General features: G+C 37.7%; 1 protein-coding gene across 1 annotated transcript in view; it reads left to right on the top strand.

The window, feature by feature from the left end:
* Nucleotides 1-24,036, top strand: part of LOC139478127 (ras-specific guanine nucleotide-releasing factor 2-like) — a 969,963-nt gene that overhangs the window by 407,769 nt on the left and 538,158 nt on the right. The window contains exon 18 of the mRNA XM_071260456.1: nucleotides 16,343-17,068. Coding sequence (XP_071116557.1) covers nucleotides 16,343-17,068 — 726 coding nt within the window. The remainder of the gene's footprint in view (nucleotides 1-16,342; nucleotides 17,069-24,036) is intronic.

Here is a 24,036-nt window from a genome sequence, read left to right as displayed (position 1 = left end):
GACTCTGCTTTTAGCACAGATTTCTTATGATTATGAAAGGGTATTGTCACTTATATTAACAGTGGAAAGACATTGTACAACCTGAATCTGAAGATTCCATTCACTTGAAGCACATTTAGATGTGTTATCTGATATTATGTGAATAATATAGGCAAAACTAAAGTATGAGGACTGCAAGATGAAAAACAATTAAAAAGTTAAATGTGGCAGACCTGGGTACCTGAGTTACCAGTCTTAGTGGATGCGTATCATACATGCCATAATGAATTTTGATGTTGTTTTTTTTATAAAAAAAACAACAACACTGTGCACGCGTAAAACTGGAAATACCTTGTCAACAAAACTGTATTGAAGCATGCACATTAATCATGTAATTACACTCATGTTACAAAAACTGTTCATTGTATATCTGGACTTATATTTGTACCCTATTTCATTCTAAGTTCTATTCAATATTGTTTACATTAGTTTTGGCAAAATTGTGTGTGATGTTATAGGTAGATTGCACAACTCGCCTTGATTTACAGCAACCACGGCTAGAATGATGCCTTGAAAAAAACTTTAATTGACAGAGAATGGATAAACATATCATAAATGCCATACTTTGACTAATCAAAAGTCATATTTGTTGTAGCTTGACTGTTATATGACAGCATAGAGTTTTAATGAGCGCGAGCCCCAGTGCAGGATCTTCGACAGTGACTTGATATATTGTTCCACAGGTAAAAAATATCCGGCGATAGCAATCAGCTGAACCATAGTTAGTGCTAAGCTTATGGTTATTATTTTTTTAAATAAATATAGTAAAGCTGCAACTAAAATAACACAATATTGATATGTATTATTCTTCATAAAACAATAGTTACAGGTACAATTCTTCCGATTGTTGCATTAAAAATTCTTTAGAGTTAATTTATTGGGTAATTATTAACCGAATCACGGGTAGATTGTGAGAAAACATTTGGGTGACTGTTAACAGTAAATCATCATGTTAAGTGATGGTTTATCTCAAATTTCAAATTGAGCAAGTTTGTTGTCACCACAACTACAGGGGTTTGGGGGACAAGATAAAATGAAATTATTTTCAAATACAAAGGTTATGAATTTGAACGTTATGTTGGTACGAGTCATTTATTATGGTGGTGGAGGGGGATGGGGGTGGGGGTGAATCATGAAAAATAAGTTGTCCGAGTCTTTTATCTTCGACGCCATTTCACGCCAGGTCACCTCAGTTGCAACCGATGTTGTACAGTATCCTATAGTGCAACCATATTGGTAAGCATGCCATTTTACTGTCAGCTGCTGCAGCTACAAGACCAGATATTTTTCAATTTAAAACTATTTTGGATAAAGTCCCCAGAATATCAAAAGGTTGGTCCCTTACCTCGTGCAAAAAACTCTGCACACAGCGGCAAACATCACTGCTTTCCAATCCCTACATCCACCAGATGTGGAGAGGTGGGGAGGGGAGGGGGGGGGATTATATCCTCGTGTAATAGAGGTAGTATTCATAAAATTATACACAATGATAACTATTGTTTGATAACTCCTTTGAATGCCCTACCTCTAGAGGGATTGGTGGGATCTAGCATATAGCAATACAGGATAGCTGACAATGATAAAGATTATAAGACACATATGTACGTGAAAATGCATAATAACTTCATACATTCACTGTAAATGCTGTGATATTTAGCATCTTCATGACGTCACCTGTGGTTCGTTTGATATTACTTCTGGTTGTGATGACACCTCTTCAGTTTCTACTCTCTTCAAACAAAGAAACGTATAGGTGTTTTGAGAATTCCAATTCGATTTTTTTCCAAGCAATCGTCACAAAGACAATGCCTATGTTTGATTCCCTTTAATCATGTCATGTTTGTTGTGCATTGCGCGCAAACACATCTCAAAATGTTTTTTGTTAACGTTGATCAGCAAAAATGCAAAGGAGGCACGGAAATTGCTTTCAGAAAATTTTTCCGCACAATGCACGTGCAAAGTGTTGGAAACAAGAGTAGAGACACTGACTATAAAAGACCGTACAAAATTCATCAGTTCATTACAATTTTCTGACGTGAACAGAGATTGAAAATGCCAAGATTAACTGCAGCTGACATTGGACGTTTGGAAGCAGGGGAGTCCCAGTCTGCCATTGCAAGACACACCAACGTTCACCAAAGCACCATATCTCGACAATGGGATCGATATACCCGCACTAATTCGATTGTTCTACTGAAAATGATCCCCAAGAAGCTAGCGAGTTTGATAATACTCTAATCTCAGGAGTATTGCAGCCACTCCAGAAAGGACACTTCCCAGGGACAGAGTACGTTCCAAGAAAACCATTAGCAAGTCTGTAGACAATTCTTCCGGTATTCTAAACAACAAGTATATGTTTTACACCATTGGCTTGGGTAAGTTGACCAATCCCAACAAGCTTAGTTGTGTTGATGAACCATATAAGGGATTAACATTTATGTGAATGTTATTATACAGTAGCTTTGGAGATGTGTTTATCCACAGAGGGCTCACAGGAGATAAACAGATATTTTCTGTGACGACAAGGAGCTTGTGTCGCTGCGTGGTAATACTTTTGAGCTCACACTGGCCATAAAAGTCTGTTTGGATGTTCCACACTTCCGCCTGGAGTGGGGATTGAGTATTGTGAATGACCTAATGGGCCTCTTGCCATCATTTTTGGCATGAGCAAGGAGAAGTCGATGACATGGAGCTCATTAATCCGTTAAGCTTTAACTCACTCACTCACCAATAGGAACACTCATCCCAGTTGAAGGCAATCTGAGGAGACTATAAAAGTCGCTGTTGATGGATAGTAGTTGCCAAATAAGGAGATCCATGTGTTGTATATGTTGACCACTTGATAGACTGCAGCATCAACTTATCATCCATTTTGGTGAGGAGGAGATTGTCATTTGCCCGGCGAATGACTTTGGATGTGCAAGACGCCCATGGCAAGGTATTGAAGAATGGTGTCGAATGCTGGTTGTGCAGTTTGGAGGGGAGACAGGACTCCTAAGATTTGGTAGCAGATGATAAAGTGGCTCTATGAGCTCCAGGACGGAGATGTCCAGATGAAATAATCCTGCAGTCTCAACATCTCCCAAGCCACTTGATCTGTGCACTCCCTGCTAGTCATGTGTTGTTGACAATCTTCTAGATGGCACTTCATCCCTGCTGAATGTTATAGTTCTGAGTGCCCTGTGCTGTGCCTGAAATAACAGAGCCAGCACTGTCCTCGTGAGCAACACTAGCTGCTGGTGGATGTTTCTTAGCCTCGGACGCACGTGTTCTTGCTGCATACATTAAATTGGCAAGAGGTACTTGTCAATCATATGGTTAGGAGTACCATACTAGGTTATCATGACATGACGGAAGGGGGAGTGGTTGGCACGTCATTGTTGTCATATTTCGGCTATAGGTTCCATTATCACATCAAAGTGATAGTCAATCAAAGTCATGACAGATTTAGTCACCTGCGCGATGTAGGCTTGCATGGACTCAACCGCGGATGACATTAGAGTCTTAAAAATGTTGAGGGTGATGGGAACATCTGGATGGGTTGGGTCAATGCTCCCAAAATACGCTATAAAAATCTACCTATGTGTATACACCCTGATTTTGCAAGACATATAGATAAGTGTCTTATGGAACTCTTTTAGGATTAACTTTAGTACTGTGCAAGTTTAGATTGAAAACAAACCATTGTTGTAGCTTGTACACACAGGAAGGAAGTGACGCTTCCCGCCGTGTGCACGAAGTACGGTTTGCCTAACAACTGGTTGGGATGACTGATAGTAAAGAGGATGTCTGTTGAATATCTAAGCATTTTTTAGTGTGCAGCCAATGAATTAATACATGTCTTGGTCAGAACAACAACGAGGAACTTTCATTCATAAATCGGGGTAAAAACGTAATGTAGCACTTCCAAATATGGTACACATTTCTTAGAAATGAAATGGTCCGAAGATTTCTTGGATATTTATGAAACTAAGTAGTGAGACTATTAACAGAATACAGCAAACAGAAAAACACTTTATTTTCATGAATTTAAGGGCAATGATGTTGCGTCACGATAAACGCATTTTATATTTTTTTTGACATTTTAAAACCAAAATGATGCTAAGACTGAGCCAACCATATAAGATTGGTCTGATTGAACATTTTGCTAAATGGTCAAGCTACTGATCATTCGTTGTCAATATCTCTTTGTGTTTATCTGAAATGATCTTTGCCTGAAAGTGATATGGGTAGATTGTGAGTCTTTTTATTATTATTGCTCTTTGTATTCTACGAGGTAGAAAGATAAGTGGGTCAATAAAAAATACTTTTGTGTGTGTACAGCTTTGTATTCCTGTGGGTTTATGAAGTTAATCTTTAATCAACTAACATTATTAACTGACAATATGATTGATCAATCATGATTTTAAAATTAAATTGTAAATGGATACAAATTTCATGTTACATCTAGACTCAGTAATTACTTTAGAAGAGAGACATTAAACTGGGACAAATTTAAATGACTCTTCTCTGAAATTGTTTGTTCCATAAATGAAGGCCCAGAAAGCATGTTATATCAGTACTGACCTTTGTGATACTACTAAGCCATTGTAAATTGACAGATTGTGATGTTTAATGGTTGCTATTTTAAAATTATCACATGTAAATGCAAATATTTCCCTGATACTAAAGGCTCAATGTCCCTGACCCTCTGACTATTTATCACATGTATGAGTATGATGTTAGCAAAATTGCATGAATATTAGCGCTGATGTAATGGAGGTAGGGTATTCAAAGGAATTACAGTATATATATATATATATATATATATATATATATATATATGTTGAGGTTATATTGTGTGTACATATGTTTCCGGAGCATAACTCAAAACCCATTCAATACTTTCCAACAAAAACTGTGCATGTTTACCAGACACATAGTGGACTGGTGCCTCTTGCTATTTAGGAATTTTGTAATTTTTATTTTTCACGTTTCCATGGCAATAAGTTGGACTTAGGTTCTACAGGGGTGGTGTTTGTTTCCAGAGTGTAACTCAAAAACCGTTTAATACTTTCTTACAAAACTTGGCATGTCTACAAGGCACATACTGAACTGGTGCCTTTTGATATATATCACTTTTAGAATTTTTTATTGTTTTTGTTTCCATGACAACAAGTTGGATTTAAGTTTTAATATAGGATTGGTTTACTTAAGGAGTATAACAAATAAACTGTTAAATATTTCCTTGCCAAACATTGCATGTCTATATATAAGGCGCATACTGAACTAGTGCCATTTGATATTAAGGAGTTTTAGAAATGTTTATTTTAGAATTCCCATTGCAGCTATTTTGACATGGGCTAAGAGAAATGTTGGGTCAGTTACCTGGTTTGGGACCATAACATGGTAAAATGGGTGGGGGAAATAGATGACTTTGTCAATTATACGCTTGTAATGGTTCCAGTCAATTTTGTCAATGGGAGATGGGAGGTCAGATATTTTGTACACATGTAACAGGTGGGGTCATCAATTTTGTTCATGCAAAAAAACTGCCATGTCTATAGTTAGCAAACTTTACTATTTTACTATTCCCCCCATTTTGATCAGTGTTATGGCATGTAGTGGATGTGGCTAGTCGCTACAAGGAGGCTGAGCCATTAACCTTAAAAGATTCAACAGAAATAGCTAATCCACGGAGCCGCATATATAAACGCGGACCATTAAAATGGCCTAAGCTATTTCAAGTAGATCCCGGTCGCAAGTTTATGGGATCGGTAACTAAACTGTTAACAAAGCATGATGTCGAAATCAGGCGTGGTGAAAAAGAGGCCCACCGTAGTCCAGCTATAGTTGAAAGATTTAACCATTAGCGGAACGTTTGTTTGGCTGTCAGTATGGGATTGGAATGAAATCAGAGCAATTAAGATCAACCGAATGGGTGACACGATTATCAGCTGTTGTATCAGCGCTGAATAATGAAGTAACGAGATAGAGTAAACGTAAGATATTTATACCAGCCCGGTGAACTCGAAGGGGGCCAACGTTGTGCAACCGATCCGATTTGGTCACTTAAGATATATAACATTAGTCGGTTGGTTATGAAAGAAGGAGAGCCTATACTTTATTATCTTAAAGATGTATTTGTACGAGAAGAGTTGCTCATAATTCCTAACGATACAGTATTACCACCATAACCATAAGCATAGGTAGTTACACCATCCTTATCAATCCATCTCTTTGTATCTAAGGGGTTAATGATGTCTTGTTCATTCTTAATCCATATATACTGTGATTGACATTTCTTAAAGAGTTTATCTCGTGTTTGAGTGTTCTGCCACTGAATAATGATTCTTTATACTGTTCGTGTTTGATATGCTTTTTTACCACATACTTCTTAACACCCTTAGCTTTTCTTATCTCCCCATTATCGGACTTCTTTATAGAATACATCTTAGGTCTTAATCCGACATACTCAGCTATAGGGGTCCCAGCACATTCATCCTTCATCTTACCTAATACCTTTTTATTTACTACGCTGTGCAGTGGATTATATTTTGGGTAATCGCTCATGTCGTACATATCTATTTTTTCTGCCATATCTTTATACACATCCTCGGTTTGTATTTCCATCAACAAAGAATCTGTATCGGTATATAACACCTCGCATCTATCACCGTATTGCTTCTTAAGTTCGTTGTAATAAAAGTCATACATTAAGTGTTTTGACAAGTCGAGAATACTCATACCAACGTACATCGGTCTGTTGAATTTTAAATTACTCTCCTGCATATGCAACGCGGCTAAGTCGTTATCAAATATCTTGCTTCTGTTAAAAGCCAGACTGGCTATAAGTTTCCTGAGTCTTTCTTCTTCATTAGATCTGACCAATTTAACATCAACATTCTTCCTTAGATTCTCCATAGTTTTACCAAATACTGAGTTATTCATGAGCTTATATAGATTCTTTTCAAAATCGCTGTTAGCTATCTTTCTTAATTCTGTGTTCAACCTTATATAGGGCTCCATCCAAGGGCTTTGATCAAACTTTAGAACTGTGTATTTTCTTTAGTTTCATACCTAACGATAGATATAACTGGAGATTTCTGTAGTGAACTATATATTTTGTCTTATCCATCAAATTTGGTACGAGTTTTTCTACATTAGCTAACCTAGTATTACCCATCAAGGAGTGTTGATATTCCGACATCCAATCTTTATTAACCATTAATCTTTCGGGAGCTAGCAGATAACTGTTATGGTCTTTGTGCAACGAATTTGGATATCTTCTAGTATGTACCCTTGATCGAAATCTGAGGGGATGTCATTCACTTCGATATCATTCACATCGACCCACTCAAAACCACCCATGGGTAAAGGTTGACTCATAGCCCATCCATACAAATTGTTGGCGTCAAGATATAATATGTGCGTGTCAGGTTTACTCGGATCATATCCTTCCACTAATTTATTATAAGCCTTAGAATACCTTTTCGCCGCCATTGATATACCACCTCTTAATCCTTTCTCAACAAACAAGTGCATATCGTAATCGGTGAGTAGTTTTAGTTCTACACCGGTCTTCTTCAACAATGCATCTCACGATAGTCCGAGACTTGAAAAGTACCATACCGGGTCCAAGCCGTATTGTTTTAAACACGTCTTTCTAAATATCTCAAATATATCGGCGAGTAACAGTACATCGGTTTTTAAGTACAGATCGTGATAATCACCTAAATTCTTACAACCTAATTTATCCCAGACCGTCAGAGCGTGTTCATAATCGGCATCGGTTATTCTAGATTCTGTTAAGTTACTATAGAATGATTCAAGGGGTGGTAATTTAGTTTCATCAAATCTAGACCAATCATCCATATATTCGTAAGGATATACACCTTTTCTCAACAACAAATGACGTGTTAACCGATCGGTATATTGATTTGTTGTTGCAAAGTCATCGGGATTGTTTGCTTTAGCTAAATTGTCCAGGGAAGATAACAGAAACTGTACGGAGTCTATGAATCTAAGCCCATTACTTTGCTTTATTCTGGCTTTCCCATCCTTGCCCGTATAATGTATAGTTTTAGTCAACGAGAATGATATGTATTTTTCCATAATATTAGGAATGCACGTTAAGCCGCCGTCGGTCTTTGAGATTGCATAATGAGATAAGAATCATATCCTCTAAGTTTATGCAACACAACGGGGATGGGTATTGGTTGAGAATTCATTTTTGATTTTTAGTTTCAAGTTGCACTCGTTATGCGCTGCTCCCTGATAATTACCCGTGACGTGACAATGATCTCTTTCGGAATCCCCATTCAGGAGTGTATTACAAATATGACAACTTGTTGACTTCTTATAGGCCCTCCAATCATCCCTCGTCATACACATGGGTTTCTTACACGATAAATTTACCCTGATTATTCTCTCTTCGTTTTGTAGATATTCTAGGAACTTTCCTGCTGCATCGGGACTTCTGTAAGTCACGGGCGGGTTTGTTTTCCCATCATACCTTACAACTATATATCCAAACCCACAAGGAAAATGCTCTTGAGTTTTGTACGTAAAACTACAATCAGTATTGTGTTCTGTATTTTCTATAGGTTTGATAAGTGCTTCAAAGTCAGCGTAAATTACATACGGTACTGGCATTTGATTACAATAATGTTCAAATTTTAATATACTTTTTTCCTCTTTAGGCATATCTATCCTGATAGCAGTTTGCCCAACACCTCTGCAGTCTTCTTTATGAGCTTCTGATAGATCTTGTCTGCTGTACCCATGCAAGCATCTTTCGCAGAAATATTTCTTTCCCTTATATTTTGTTCGATCGTATAATAGTCTGCTTAAGCTTATAATGATATTTTCCATCTTTTTCGATCAGAAATGAATTGATTCTGGGAATATGTTCTGGGGCGGAGCTTATCCTGTGTACAACAATTCCTTTAGAATAATGTCCGAAAACATTTATAGCTAAGTTATTTTGCTAAAAAATACTTATCAATTTGCAAGATTGGTGTAGGTTCGTCTATTCCATCCCAGTTAAAGTCCATGGTTTGGGGGATAGCTCGAAGGCCTATTTGCAATTTTAGAATCTACGGGGAAAGATAATATCACAAACATTAAACAGTCATCACCTTTATTTTTTATATTAACTATGGCTTTTTTCTTTTTATAATATGAGGGTAAATCTATAAAAGATCCACCTTTGAAAGGCATATAATTTGCTATATCTAAATATAAACTATCGATTTTATCAACACCCCAACCCGAACCTCTATTAGTCCACCGTTCTAAAGTTTCCTGTATCTGTTGAATTGATGTATCTAATGATGAGCTTATAGACTCAGATTCGGTTATAACTTCTTGATTGCTCCGGAAATAAGGTTCAGTATATTCAGTTCTATCATCTGCGTTACTTTTACTTAATGACATTTTAACCGTTAGCTAGTATTTTATACTTTGTAAATCATCTAACTCCTCGTTAATTTTGCTTGATATGATGTGCTTATCATCATTAACATCCATGTTGGAATTAATATCCATCTTCCAACCTCTTAGATATTTAACAACGCCTCTTAAATATTTGACAATCTTAACTCAACAGCAGGTTGATTATTATCAACAACTTGTTGATTATTATCTAGAGAATAACCTCTCAGCCCACGGTTTGTCGCTTGAGTTCTCTAACAGTCTGGGGTTTGTATTCCAAACCAAGTGAGGTAATCAATTCAGCTTTTCTCATTCGAGAATATCCATGTAGACCACATTGTTTTGCCAAAGCCTTCAACTCTCTCACAAAAACCATTGTGGTTTAACAGTATATGCAAAATGTGTCAAATCTCTAAATGGTTGTTTTTCATATATCTAATTACGTATTCTCCCCCACCTTTTCCTCTTGTTGATGTAATCTCTCTTCCTAGCGTAAATAATCTGGTTCCTGACCCTATCAGCACCGTGTTTCTTACATAAACAATAACGACCTTTGACCCCTATCCCACATACAGAACAAACGTAATTCATATTTCCCTGTCTGATGTAATAAGAGTGGATCCCACATTAAACACCCACACAACGTCGGTTGCATTGAATCGGCTTCCCCATGAGTGTAAATCTGCACAGTGAGTGAGTTTGGTTTTACGCTGCTTTTAGCAATATTCCTGCAATATCACGGTGGGGGACACCAGAAATGGTCTTCACACATTGTACCCATGTCGGGAATCGAACCCGGGTCTTCGTCATAACGAGCGAATGATTTAACCACATGGCTACCCGACCGCCCCAAATCTGCACAGATTCATGGTTATACATCTATCATATCATTTGTCTAAATGCAAATCACATCTCCACTGGTGAGTCATAGTTGTCATAGCTATTTATAGATTAGTTGATACGTAATAGATCATAGCTTATGTGTAGCCAAAAAAAATAGACAACAGTCAGCCCGACATAGCTGAACAGCCAGTCAGCACTATTTATAGATTAGCAGTCAGGGTTATTAATGGCTGATATGCAATAGATCATGGTTTATGTGTAATTATTGTATAACTGAAAATGACAATGACTGATAACCCAAACATTATAAACGCTATCTCGCGGTCTTTCTGAGCCTCTGACGGTGTATAAAACTGACTTATTGTTGGTCTCTGTATTGGGTCAAGTTTCTTTCCATAAACAAGGAAGTATTCGTGCATGGCAGATTCAACATCCTTAAACATTTGAATTGAATGTGCTTGTTCATGCAGTTCATCATTAATAGGGGCGGTCGGGTAGCCTAGTGGTTAAAGCGTTCGTTCGTTACGCCGAAGACCCGGGTTCGATTCCCCACATGGGTACAATGTGTGAAGCCCATTTCTGGTGTCCCCCGCCGTGATATTGCTGGAATATTGCTAAAAGCGGCGTAAAACCATACTCACTCACTCACTCATCATTAATAAAATCTAATCTCAACATCCTATTTCTGGCCCATTGTGACTGGGCTGCTTCAAGTTGTTCTAATGCTTTATTATGTCGTTTATGCTCCTCTTCAACTTCTTTAGCGTTTGATTCCCTCTGAGTAGAAAATAAATAATAACTCCCCGAAAAAGCTACAGCATTAACAATAGCTCCACCGGCCATCATCGCAATTGTTGCCATATTATATGAATATAAAATATTCAAATGTTCAATAATTAAAATATTCAAATGTTTAATTACTTCATTATGTCTTCTGGGATAAGTCGTTGTTTGATGAGCATATCTTTTGTACCCATTGCCAATCCGATATCAAGAACCATCATACCGATATCATAACCATTAAAATCTAGCTTGGGTGGTGTGGCTTTAGTAATAATTTTAGCCACCGCTATAGCAACAACCCCTAGTACATAGGGAGCCCAAGTTTTAACCGGACGACTATGTTCAATATTTGAATTGTGTATTAGTTTTGCCTTCCTCACTAGCTCACCCTTCCTACCAGTTGCGATTTGAAGAGGATTCTTAGTCACTCCGGCTTGTGATTTCGCAATCGCTGGTATTTCCTCATTCATATGTTGTGATTTCGCAATCGGGGTTATTTCCTCATTCACTTGTTGTGATTGCATTTCCACAGTCTGTTGTGGTGTCACTCGAGTCTCAATTATTAGTAATTGGGCACTTATGTTTAAATTGACAATACCTAGCCGTTATTAAAGCGGTGGTCATCGGAGATAAGAACATTCCGTATCTATGATAAAACTCACAGCTTACTGCGCTTATAGCGTGTTCGATGAATGGGTCTTTCTCGAGAGATTCGCATAAATACAGGCGATGTTCTGCCGGGATAGGAAGAAACGTACTAGCTACGACTGTGTATAGTTGTAACATAGCCGAACCTATTGTTTTAGTCATGGTAGCTCCCAGTCTAGACTTGCAACGCGCATACAGTTTTTTAATTTCTTCATCGGTCATGTTATCAATTTTTTCAGTTGTATAATTTTCCCCAAAATATTTGGAACTTTTCCACCGGCTACCAAAGCCGCACGTCTTTCTCTATGTTTATCTGAAGATTTATCTGTAGCTAATTCTGCATGTTGATTAGGTTCTTTGAGCATTTGTTCGATGAGTTCATCGCATTCCATAATGTAATACCTAAGGAGATATTTAAGTCTAACATAATATAATATGGCATATCCAATACAGCCTGAAATGATAAACTGGTGCGAAAGAATGAGGATTTCAAACTACATTATTACGTAATAACCGCTAATGTTCAATTTATCGTATGCTATATTTTTGCTATTTTTGCTTAGCAGTTGTTATATTTTTGCTAAGCAGTTGCTATTTTTACTAAGCAATTGCATAAGCAGCTGGTTGATTGGTTTTTAATACAAGTTTACAATGGTTTGTTTCCGCTAACAGCTTTCTGACTTAATCTCGTTCGAGCTCGGTATAAATAACATCATTTTCGCGTAGACATTCCTCTCTCAGATCTTTCAGAACAGAGTTGCATTTTTGAGTAAGTACCCAAACGCTATGCTGAGTGTGCCGTCCGGAGAATGCTAAATATGTAAGCATATCTTTCTTTTTGGTAAGTTCTTTACTCGAGACCGCCTCCGTGGTCTAGTGGTAGAGTGTCCGGTCCCCGGCCGAGTCATACCCAAAGACGATAAAAGCTGGTACTTGTTGTTACCCTGTCTGGCGCTCGGCATAACGGGGCTAAAACAAGGACTGGTTGGCTCGGAGTCAGTATACTGTGTCTCAGTGGGGTATTCATGTTAAACTGCAGCATGGTATCTCAGTGAGCTAGCACTATAAATCGGCATTAGTCCACACACGCACACTTGCATGCACGTCGCCATATAAGTGCAATAATCTTGGATGAAACGTTGAACCCAATTTCACCTCACCTTACCTTTACTCCCACTGCAGTCGTCTATTATGAAAAGGGTTGATTCTCCTTTCTATTTTTCATGACATACTCGTAAACAGTCTTGTAAACGATCGCCCAGATCAACTTTGTACACCTCGGGATCATTCATTACCCAATCTCTCGATAGGTATGTTATATTAACGCTTATAGTCGGACACAAAATAATAATATGGTCGAAAACGTTCCGATAATGACTTTGTAAAATATCTTTGTAAAGCTGTTTTTCCGCAACCCGATTGCCCGGAGATGATAGCGCAGTGTGGTTCTTTAGGTAAAAGATTATTAATAGATCGCTTTCATGAATTGTCCATTCTGTATATTCACGTACATAATCACATACAAATATATGTTTAATTTACCAGCTGCTTCCTGGTGCTTCGTTATCTGTATAGTAACACCCTAGCTGGCATTTTCTATTTTCCGCCCACTGCCGTGTAGTTGGTCATTGTCTGTTTTTCGCATGTCGAGCCATAGCGCATACTTTGTGGTAAGGAAATCAGCCATCGATACATCACTGAGAGACAGATCACGACAGCGTTAACTTCTGGACTTCGTTTTATAGAAGGGAGTTTTTTAATCTCATCCCACTGTTGATATGCTCGCATGCCTTGACTATATAGTTGATTAGGCACTCCCTCGATGGTCAATTCTACTTTTGTAATCTTGGGGTTGAAGAACTTCTCGGTATCTCTTGCAAATGCATCAGAGGGGTCCTCGAACAACATTAAAATACCCTTCAATGATCTAGCGGGGACGTTTAGATTAATATTCCACATCATATCTTTTTTGTCCCTGGTGATCTTTTGATGTCGAAGCATGCTATCGTACAAAATGGCTAAACTTCCGGTATACTGGTTACGTTTTGTCTGGCTAATTCAGGATCTGTTATCATATCATAATCCAGTGAGATATTTTCAATAGAATAGCTACTAGGATCTTCAGTAGCTTTGATTACTCTGCTGTAGTCATTAAAAGTGAGTTCGTATTCTAACCTATCGCCTAGGGATGCTTGATAGAAGGGCATGTGACTATCTAGTAATTCAAAGTCTAGCGGATTATAGAATTGGTTACCTAATGCATCAGCAACGGCCTTATCTCCTGTGACGGTATTATCACCACTATCAGCACCCACACGCAGTCTAAATGTGTTCTGATTACAAACACCTCAGTAATGTAAGTTTTCCCGTTCTTTAGCCGTTCTCCAGAGATCCATGTAACAGAAATATACATCGCTGTCGTCAATACTGAAAACTTCATTACCACTAATTTTAATCGCAATTTTCGTAACAATCGCACGACCTATGTTCTGAACGAGCTCTCTGCTGGCGTCGATAGAATTCAAACTAATTGTATATGATAGTCATGCAGTTCCCAGAACTAACACATCGAACCAGAAGTGTTTGATTCTGATCAATGGTACTCGGGTTATTAGTTATAGTTACAGACTGGCGAATTGCTTGACCCCTAATGGATCCCGAAGTCTACGTTATGGGTTTAACTTGCGTCTGTATTGCAAAGACATTATTATATTGAAATTATGTAACCTTATGTTTAATATAAAAATGGATGATTCTTATCTAGATAACTTAATTGATACTAGTACAATCGGAGAGGGTACTGATGAAACCAGCTTTATGAATCTTAACGATGTACTTTTGAAACCAGCCGTTAATGATTATTACGATGCCTTAAAAGAAAGTCCTATTGGTCGGGACTATTCAAAGTTTACGATAGATATTAAAGGAATATTGCGACTGCGTGGCTCTCCGAATATTGATCTTACGATTTCTTGTACTCGTAAGCCCCTAGCCTTGTCTACGATAGCCAGTAAACACGGCATCAACACTGTTTGTAATGAACTAGGTTTTGTAGACTACTCATGAGAAAAACTTTCTGCGAAGACTACTAATTTTCTTCAGACTGTGTGTGCTGACCTTGGTACCATAGATAATTTGGAAGAAAGTTCGAAGCGGGTCTCGGACGGACTCGGAGAAATCTTGGATACCTACTACGATAATTCCCCGTTACAGGTACTGCCATCCTTTGAGTACAATATAAGGGAATTACGAGGCCTTGACAAGGCAATGAAAACAGTACGGGGAAAACTCATCAATTATATAGCCAAGCTATTTTATTATTATAATCTATCACTTGACCGATCTTAAGTTCCATATTACTAGTAGACATGTATAGCCCTGGCGCATAAACGTAGTCTACTTTGTATTGAGCGTACTGAATACATCTTGATAACACTTTATAGAAGATGGTGTGTCAACTGGTGAATCAATAGCATCCTCCACGTTTGCGACAAACTGTTTTTGCACATCGAGCGCCTTCCCAGAACCAATTATTCCCATTCGTGTTTGCGATTGTGCACCAAGAATTGCCCATACATAAGTTCTTATTGATTCATTAACTCTTACAACGCCTGGGTTAGTAAAATTATTTTCTGTTTTATCATTAAGAAATTCATTCCAAGCGTTTTCAGGTGGTTGCTCAACCTTTTGGACGGTGAAAGCAACACCAGCCTTAACATTCATATGATCGTCTCTCCACTTGTTATTTGAGAGAGCAAAGCTCGGATGAAGCCGACCTCTTTTCAGTAAATCATCACAGACTTCTTTAAGAGATGTCAAACCAACCAAATACGGTCATCAATTGTTTCTTTCCAATTACCAAGAAGAGTATATAGTCTGGTCTCCTAGTAAAATGAACGAAGAACTTACTAAAAATGTTGAATATCACTTTGTTAAAAATAATGGTATGCGTATGAGTAAAAATAATAAGAGAATATTTTCATTACAATTTAGTTTAGTCTCATCATCGTTTTTGTACTAAAAAGTCCCTCTATGGTATCATTGATTGGCTCCAGGTAGTGGTGAGCTAGAGCCAATTTAACTTAATCTCATGACGATCATTGAATTGCATCAGCGTTTATGCATAAGAAATTCCCCCTGTAGAAGCAGTATAGGTATATAAATCTGGTTCCAGTGGGGGTTGCGGCAGAACCCCTATTACCTATACTACTCATACAAATTACAATTTGTTTTACCTTCTGGGTTATACAGGTCAGCTTTATGATAGGTAGGTATATACTAGTATGCTGCAAATCATGTTGATCCTCAGGATCAAAGTTATCTTGTATTATTATAGTAACAAAATTTCAAATCGTGCTCTCAATTCATTCTTTATAATTTTTATACTGTCACATCCAACACATCAAACATAGATAAACATTGATCTAAACCTAAAACATCATGTAGCTAAACATTCTGTCAGTGTTGTCCGATTTATACATCTTTTTTATCTGCAGTTTGTATGAGATTACCTTTGTAGAAAATAAACAAGCATTTAATATTATTTAACTTTTCATTTCTTTTGGCTGCACAATACTTAGAAATGTGGAAAAACAATCTTTGTTCTTTGTTTCAGATGATAGAAGTGAATCCCTGGAAAGTGATGACAGTAGATCAGAACTTGCCAACTATTTGAGTCCACCAAAATGTAAACTGGCACCAATTGCATCATGTGAAACACTTTGTGATTCGGATGTAGTGGATGTGCCTGCAATAACTACAGATGACTCATCTTCCTCAGGTATTTTGTTATCTGACTTTGACATTGGAGAATCCACCCCAGATACTTGTGATAGCAGTGACAGTGAGGGCAAACTGGCTCCACCAACCAAAGTTTGTGGAATGGTGCTTACAGACAATTTGATTGCTGCCCCTATTACCAGCCCTAACACAGTCAGCTCTGCAGCCAGTTCAGACACTTTGACCCCAGGAACACCTAGAGTCAGTCCAATACCATCTTTGTTTGGGAGTCCTAAGAAGGCTACACTTGTATATAGTATCAATGACAGACAGAGTAGCCCACAGAGGGTGGTGTCAAGTCCATGCAAGGTGACTGACTCATCATTCAATCTTGATGCTCTTACACTGTCCCCATGCAGTAGCCCAGTGCGACGCCCAGCTTCCTCCTCGCCTGTCCGTATACCTTCACCATTAGATTGTATCAAACATGGAAAAAGTCACTCTCAAGGTCCTTCACCTTGCCTGTCACCATCGGCGAGTCCAAAGTTGAGAAGGGCACCATCACCAATTAGCTACAGTAACTCATCACCAAATATCGCACCTCAAATTAAGATTCGACCATGTGAGTAATGTTAAGTTTTGAAGTTATATGATGTAACTTGTAACTTATAAGTTACACTTATTATATGCTCACCTCACCTGATAATTTGGGTTAGATATTGTCATGACAAACAACATTATCATACATCCATGTCAGAATGATGAGATTTGATTGGTCCACATGATCTTGATAAAATACTCAGTAACCCGCCCTGGAGGGTAACAAATTTCTCTTGTACCCCGCCAAGAGCAATACAGGTTGAACAGGAATTTCGGAAAAACTGAATAAATCCCATATACCCCACTTCAAAGCAAAAAGCCGCACGCTTTTGCCGAGTCAATGGAAGTCACGTGACATAGCACAAGTTAACCTCAGCTCAATCGAACAGCTGTTTTCTATCAATTTTTAATTTCTGTTCATTCTTTTACAATGTCACATTGAAATGTGTCGGTAAGATTAATTCATTGTAGCAGGATCACTCAGGGTACATGAGGTTTTATGAGACCTCATTAGGTTTAATACTATTTGCCTCCAGCTCATGGTATAAAAACTAACACGCGACACATCAAATGTCATGCACCCCTTGTGATCCTGCTACAACTTATAATGTCTCATTGCAGTTCTTTTTAGTATGTTTTGCACTCAAGTGTAGCATGCACTTGAAGACTAAGACGTGTGAGATCTGATTATCTTAATTCTGACAGATTTGATTATATACTACTCAAAAGACGTTAAGGAACATCCAATTCTTTCAAATGGCTACAGCTAATCTCTCATGCCAGGACAGATTAACTTGATAGTCACATGTAAGAAGTGTGTTCCTTAACTTCTTTTGAGTAGTATATGTATATTTAATTGATTATGTTTTCACAAATCCTGTCTGAAGATTTTCAAATTCAATATAAGTCAAAGATATTTTTCAGAAACCTCTGTGACAATATTTGAGACTTAATATAAAACTTTTTTATGTATAACTATTACATTTTTTTATTTGTTCATAAACCAATCTCAGGTCAGTTTAGTCGAAGATCTTATGACATTTGACCCAGTCAATATTGACAGATTCACAAGCTATGGATCTGTTATTGTTTACATATGACTTGTCAAATCAACATTTAGTTGAAATCTCTCAATATTGTTCTAAATCTACGAATTGTCTTCAAATGTCAAACAATGGAACTCACAAAATTATTTACCTTTCACCACAATAACTTTAACAGACAATAACTATCCAACTTAATGTATACACTTTCAAGTTTCAACTGATTGAATTTGTTCATAACCCCTCGCACCTGATCCATAACAAAGGACTGGCACATTCATTTCCATAGTAAATACAAATTTGAGCAAAGTATTCATGGCTTTTTCAGCTTGTCGTGCTGAAGTATTTCTAGCTAAACATGATAACTTTGGGGTGAATAATAATCCCAAGTAGTTGTATGCTTATACAATTTCAAGCTTTTGACCTTTGTACCATAATTTTTCAGTTTGTTTGACAACTACTCCTGCAAAATACAATAATCATTGTTTTGTCTATGTTTAATTTCATATCATGTTTGTCACAAAAGCTTACTTCACAATCAGTCTGTTTCTACAATCTACCAACAGCGTCACTTTCATTCACAATATCATCAGCAAACATCATCATCATCAATGTGCTAATATTATGAACTGACTCATTTACAAATATTCCTTTGCAGTTTTCTGATTGTATTAGTTGAACAAGATGATTAAGAAACAAAGTAAACAGTATGGGGCTAATCGTAAGGGTGTGCCAAGTACTGTAACCTTAGGTGTCGAGTAGTAAACCCTTCTCCCTTTTGGTCACTTGTACTTATCAACCACTTCTTGGTTCCTGGGATAATGTAGCTCTCAAAATCACAAGTCAGCTTGTTTGCTCAACCCTTCTTAATGAAGCCTGTATAATAAACACGGATGCATGGCTTAAGTAGAACTGCCTTCTTGTTGCATTCACACTTCCACAGTCAGATAAACGTAAGATATGGTTCGTCCATAAGTTCTTTAAGTCTTGATTTCTACCTATGGTGAGTCTTCATGAAACAAATTTCTTGAGCATTGGCACAAAAGTCTTAAAAGCACACTGCCTCTGCAGACTTATGTAACCTTAGGTTCCGGGTACTTTACCCTTCTACCTATGGTCACTTCTACTAATCAACTACTCCTTGGTTCTAGGGATGATGTAGCTCTCTTTCAAAATCACAAGTCAGATGGTTTGCTTCAGTCCTTTTTATTTATGATAGAGTTAATCATAAATACACACACATGGTCCTCAGATATATTCTTGTTGTTGCCTGATATAGATACAACACATACCTAGATGATGGTTGAAGAGCCTGATGGTTTTTCTGATGAACGTTAACTCTACTTCTTTTCTGACTCGGGATCCCAAAACCTACAGAGAACCGTTCTGTTCAGCTGTATGCTTCTGATCACCACCAATCTAACGATTTTGTTCCATCCATCTATCTCCCTTTCATTGCAAGACCGAATTCTACTAACCTCACACTAGTGACTAATAAAAGCAAAATCCATAATCACTTGCCCTGGGGGTTATGCCCTCACCCTGTTCAATCACTTCTCTCATATGCGTCTATATGTTACCCAAAAGCTTAGTTTAGTAAACTACATTTTAAGTAAATACCAAAAAAACCTTTTTCTAAAATACCCTGGTTATACATGCCCTTCCCGTTGTAGAGCATGTCCCATGCGATTGACCAATGATAACAGAATATAAGATGTAAATACAATAGTACAATATCAAGATGTAACAACTTGTGTGTGTATGCATCTGAGGACCAGAAAAATCAATACAATGAAATTTCTTTTTCACAGGGTAATGTCTCAGATAGGATCTGTCTTGGGTTGTACCTATCTGAGAATAATAACATGCCAAGACCTATAAAGGCATAATCAAACAATTCTTCTTTGTAAAATTTACGCTTTTTCAGTAGATGCAGATTGGTAATAAAAACATTTTCTTAACATTTCGATCTTATATGTAAAGACATATGAGCATTTTCCTTCAGGCACAGAAAAATCACAATAATTTTACAACACCAACTAACAACTTATCATCAATATCCTTATTCCTCCCTAAATTAACCAGTCCAAGTCGTCAGGGTTAGCTCTAAAATGTAGACCTGAGTCTGATGAAGCGTCACTTTCGCTGTCACTGACACTGTCTATTACATTAGGGACTATAACAGGAGGTGGACTTGGTCTTATTGGAAAAAATCCCCCTCGAATAAACTGGTCTGAAAAAGGCCAGTGATGTACCATTAAATGAGAAAAATTGACGAGGAAAGCGGCTCTCCATCATCTTGTAGAATGAGGCTGCTCATCCCTACAAGTCCGATAGTGAAAAGTTTGACTTTCCGAAGCGTCAAGAAATTCTAACTCATATTCGGATATGGTTGCATAAAAGTCCAGATGTTCGAAAGGATCGTCCATCTGGAGTTCTGGAATGAGGAATTGAAACTCATTCCCTATCATTCCAAATGCCATGCCATCTGGAAATATACTGCGGACCACCTCACAAGCATAGCTGGTGGTAGTCCCAGACCTTCTTTGGGCCTCAAAATAGGGTAGTACCAGAGAATCTGATATATCCCCTCTATGTTAGCATCCATCCTGACCTGACATACTTCACACCGAAGTGTATTATAGCTATCAACGAACAAATGTCCATTGTCCTGTTCTGTCATCCTGCCTAATGTGCCAGCAATACTATCCCTTAGCTCAAACTTAACCTTTTTCGAAATAATCAACACATGCATGGCACATGTTGCATGGTACATGCGTTTACACCACGCACAATGCTGCACTTCGTAGCCCTTACTTGCATAACGGTCCACATCAAGCAAGTCCTCCAGGCAATATCCACACCTTTTCCAGGTATTGTGGAAAGGGAAATGATCAGTGTGGGCAAGTGGTGTCCACCGCAACCTAAGTTGAATGTTTAAATTACCTTCATCCCCAAATACACAAAATTTATTTACTTGATCGGTAGTATACCCAGCTCCTCGCAAGTAAGCATAGAAAAAGGGCATCAAATTTTTTCGATAGGGTGAAGTATAACAAATCATAAGAGAATCTCCTACATTAGATGGTGTCAACATGCCGACTAATCCCAACTTAACTATGTCAAAGAAGCCGAAATACATCCCATATATAACCATGGTTATGGGTCGAATTTGAAATTTTCGGTACCTTCTATTTTTCATAGTGGTGGCGATTGGCAACCGGTTGTCGAAAATAGGCTCCTTCAAATCATAAGCGAAGATTGCCAAAATCTCCTTATGAATATATGGAGTTATCAGTTCTGGTACCTCTAAATAAAGAACTTCAGGCATGTCAACTTCACAGTATAAAATCAACAGTTGTGCAAAGGACAAGGACCATCCAGCCCATGTCCTCACCTGCTCCTGCGTAATGGTGACAGTTTCACCATGATTGATAGAATTTTTGAAAGCACCCTTAACCCTATTCCTGTTCATTTTCAGTCTATAGGTAATTGATGATAACTAAATACAATATAATTACTCACACTACTGAGATATATAGTAAGACACAACAATGTCTTACACAGACGTCTAACTATTGGCGGTGTACCCCTGTGGTCAACGACCGGTGACTAGCCAAGCAAGTGCGTGATAAGCGATAAGCAAAATATGCGTTATTGTATGCAGTATACTCTATAGAGATAATTGGAATCGCAAACGATATCACAAATTGCACTATACTTCGGGGTACGAGCTAGCCACACCAAACCCCCGTGAACTAGCATGGCACGTTAAAGCGTATAGTCTGATTGCGGCCAAGCAGTTCTATTTACATTTGCAATCAGACTGATTAGGTTTTTGCATAACTTGCCAGTATGTAGACTACGGAACATTATATACGTTGAGAACATTCATTTTTGTTTAGGTATCACTTTAACTATTTCAAAGCAAATAGCTACAGTATCTGTATCGTGCTTCATTAGCAACACATCAATTGGAAACTGTATACAACAGATTACCATTTTTTTTTTTCACACAACATCAACTTAATGTTACATTTCTGAACATGCATTCATATAGGGTATTACCAAATGTTCCCTTTGACGGTTACGATCCATCAACAAGTATTGAAGACATCAAACATGCCACAACATACATATTTCTATCAGTAAAATTGCTCACAAATATTTCTGTATGTAACATAGATCTGCATCTACCAATACAGCATACATTTTTAAACAATCAAAAAAAACCTGCGATGCAATACAATGCACCTTATTCAATATACCTGTAACATATAACAGATATATTTTCTCTCCTAAATTCAAAACATTTTGTCATCAATTTATAAGTACACACATTTGTATACAATATATTTATGCATACAGGTAAGTATAATCAACATTTTTGAATACAATATAACATCAACATTAATAACATTACTCCGCATCTCCACCATATGTAACCTTAGGTTCCGGGTACTTTACCCGTCTACCTATGGTCACTTCTACTTATCAACTACTCCTTGGTTCTAGGGATGATGTAGCTCTCTTTCAAAATCACAAGTCAGATGGTTTGCTCCAGTCCTTTTTATTTATGATAGAGTTAATCATAAATACACACACATGGTCCTCAGATATATTCTTGTTGTTGCCTGATATAGATACAACACATACCTAGATGATGGTTGAAGAGCCTGATGGTTTTTCTGATGAACGTTAACTCTACTTCTTTTCTGACTCGGGATCCCAAAACCTACAGAGAACCGTTCTGTTCAGCTGTATGCTTCCGACTCCCCGCACCACTCTCGGACAACTAACAAAATACTATCGATGATAATTTTAGCTCCTCCCTCCAAAATCACCTTTGACATCATGAGAAATGAGTCATAATGGTCATTCCCCAATTTCCATAGTAATTAGTTTTTATCATCAAGCCCTTCGGTCTAACCAATCTGATTACCTCTTCTAGGGTCATTGGTCAACTCGGACATACTCATATAATCAAATACCCTCAAGTACTCTGCTAGACTGGAAGGTGCCGAAAAGATACTTAATCATGTTATTTTGACATTCCAATCAAGCAGTAGTATTCAGAAATATTTGATCACCACCAATCTAACGATTTTGTTCCATCCATCTATCTCCCTTCTGACATTTTCATTGCAAGACCGAATTCTACTAACCTCACACTAGTGACTAATAAAAGCAAAATCCATAATCACTTGCCCTGGGGGTTATGCCCTCACCCTGTTCAATCACTTCTCTCATATGCGTCTATATGTTGCCCAAAAGCTTAGTTTAGTAAACTACATTTTAAGTAAATACCAAAAAAAACTTTTTCTAAAATACCCTTGTTATACTCTCCTCCTGTCAGGAACCATGCACAGTCTCACTTCACTGCAAGTTGTCTCGCTCCTGGTCTTCATGAGATGAGCATGGTGCGGTGAGCTTAAAGCAACTCCGCCATATGTAACCTTAGGAGTCGAATAGTATACCCTTCTCCCTTTTGGTCACTTGTACTTATCAACCACTTCTTGGTTCCTGGGATGATGTAGCTCTCAAAATCACAAGTCAGCTTGTTTGCGCAAGTCCTTTTTATTTATGATGAAATTAATTATAAATATACACACATAGTCCTCAGATATTTTCTTGTAGCCTGTATAACTTAAATACAACACATACCTAAAGGATGCATTGAAGAGCCTGATAGCATTTCTGATCCACTGTTAACTCTAATACTTTTCTGACCCGGAATTCCAATCTACAGAGAGAACCTCTCTGTTCAGCTGTGAGTTTCCAAATCCCCGCACCGCTCCCGGACAACTAACAAAATACAATCCCTGATAATTTTAACTTCTCCCCCTGAAATAATATTTGACATCATGTGAAATGAGTCCTAAGCTCACCTCCATATGAACCCCAATTTCCATTGCAATCAGTTGTACTCTTCTGACTAAACCGACTC

This window comes from Haliotis cracherodii, unplaced genomic scaffold (genome assembly GCF_022045235.1).
Source record: "Haliotis cracherodii isolate W230 unplaced genomic scaffold, xgHalCrac1.p SCAF_1, whole genome shotgun sequence".
In the NCBI taxonomy this organism is placed as follows: Eukaryota; Metazoa; Mollusca; class Gastropoda; order Lepetellida; family Haliotidae; genus Haliotis; species Haliotis cracherodii.
Note: the sequence above shows the minus strand (reverse complement) of the source record. Positions and strands in the feature narration are given on the sequence as shown.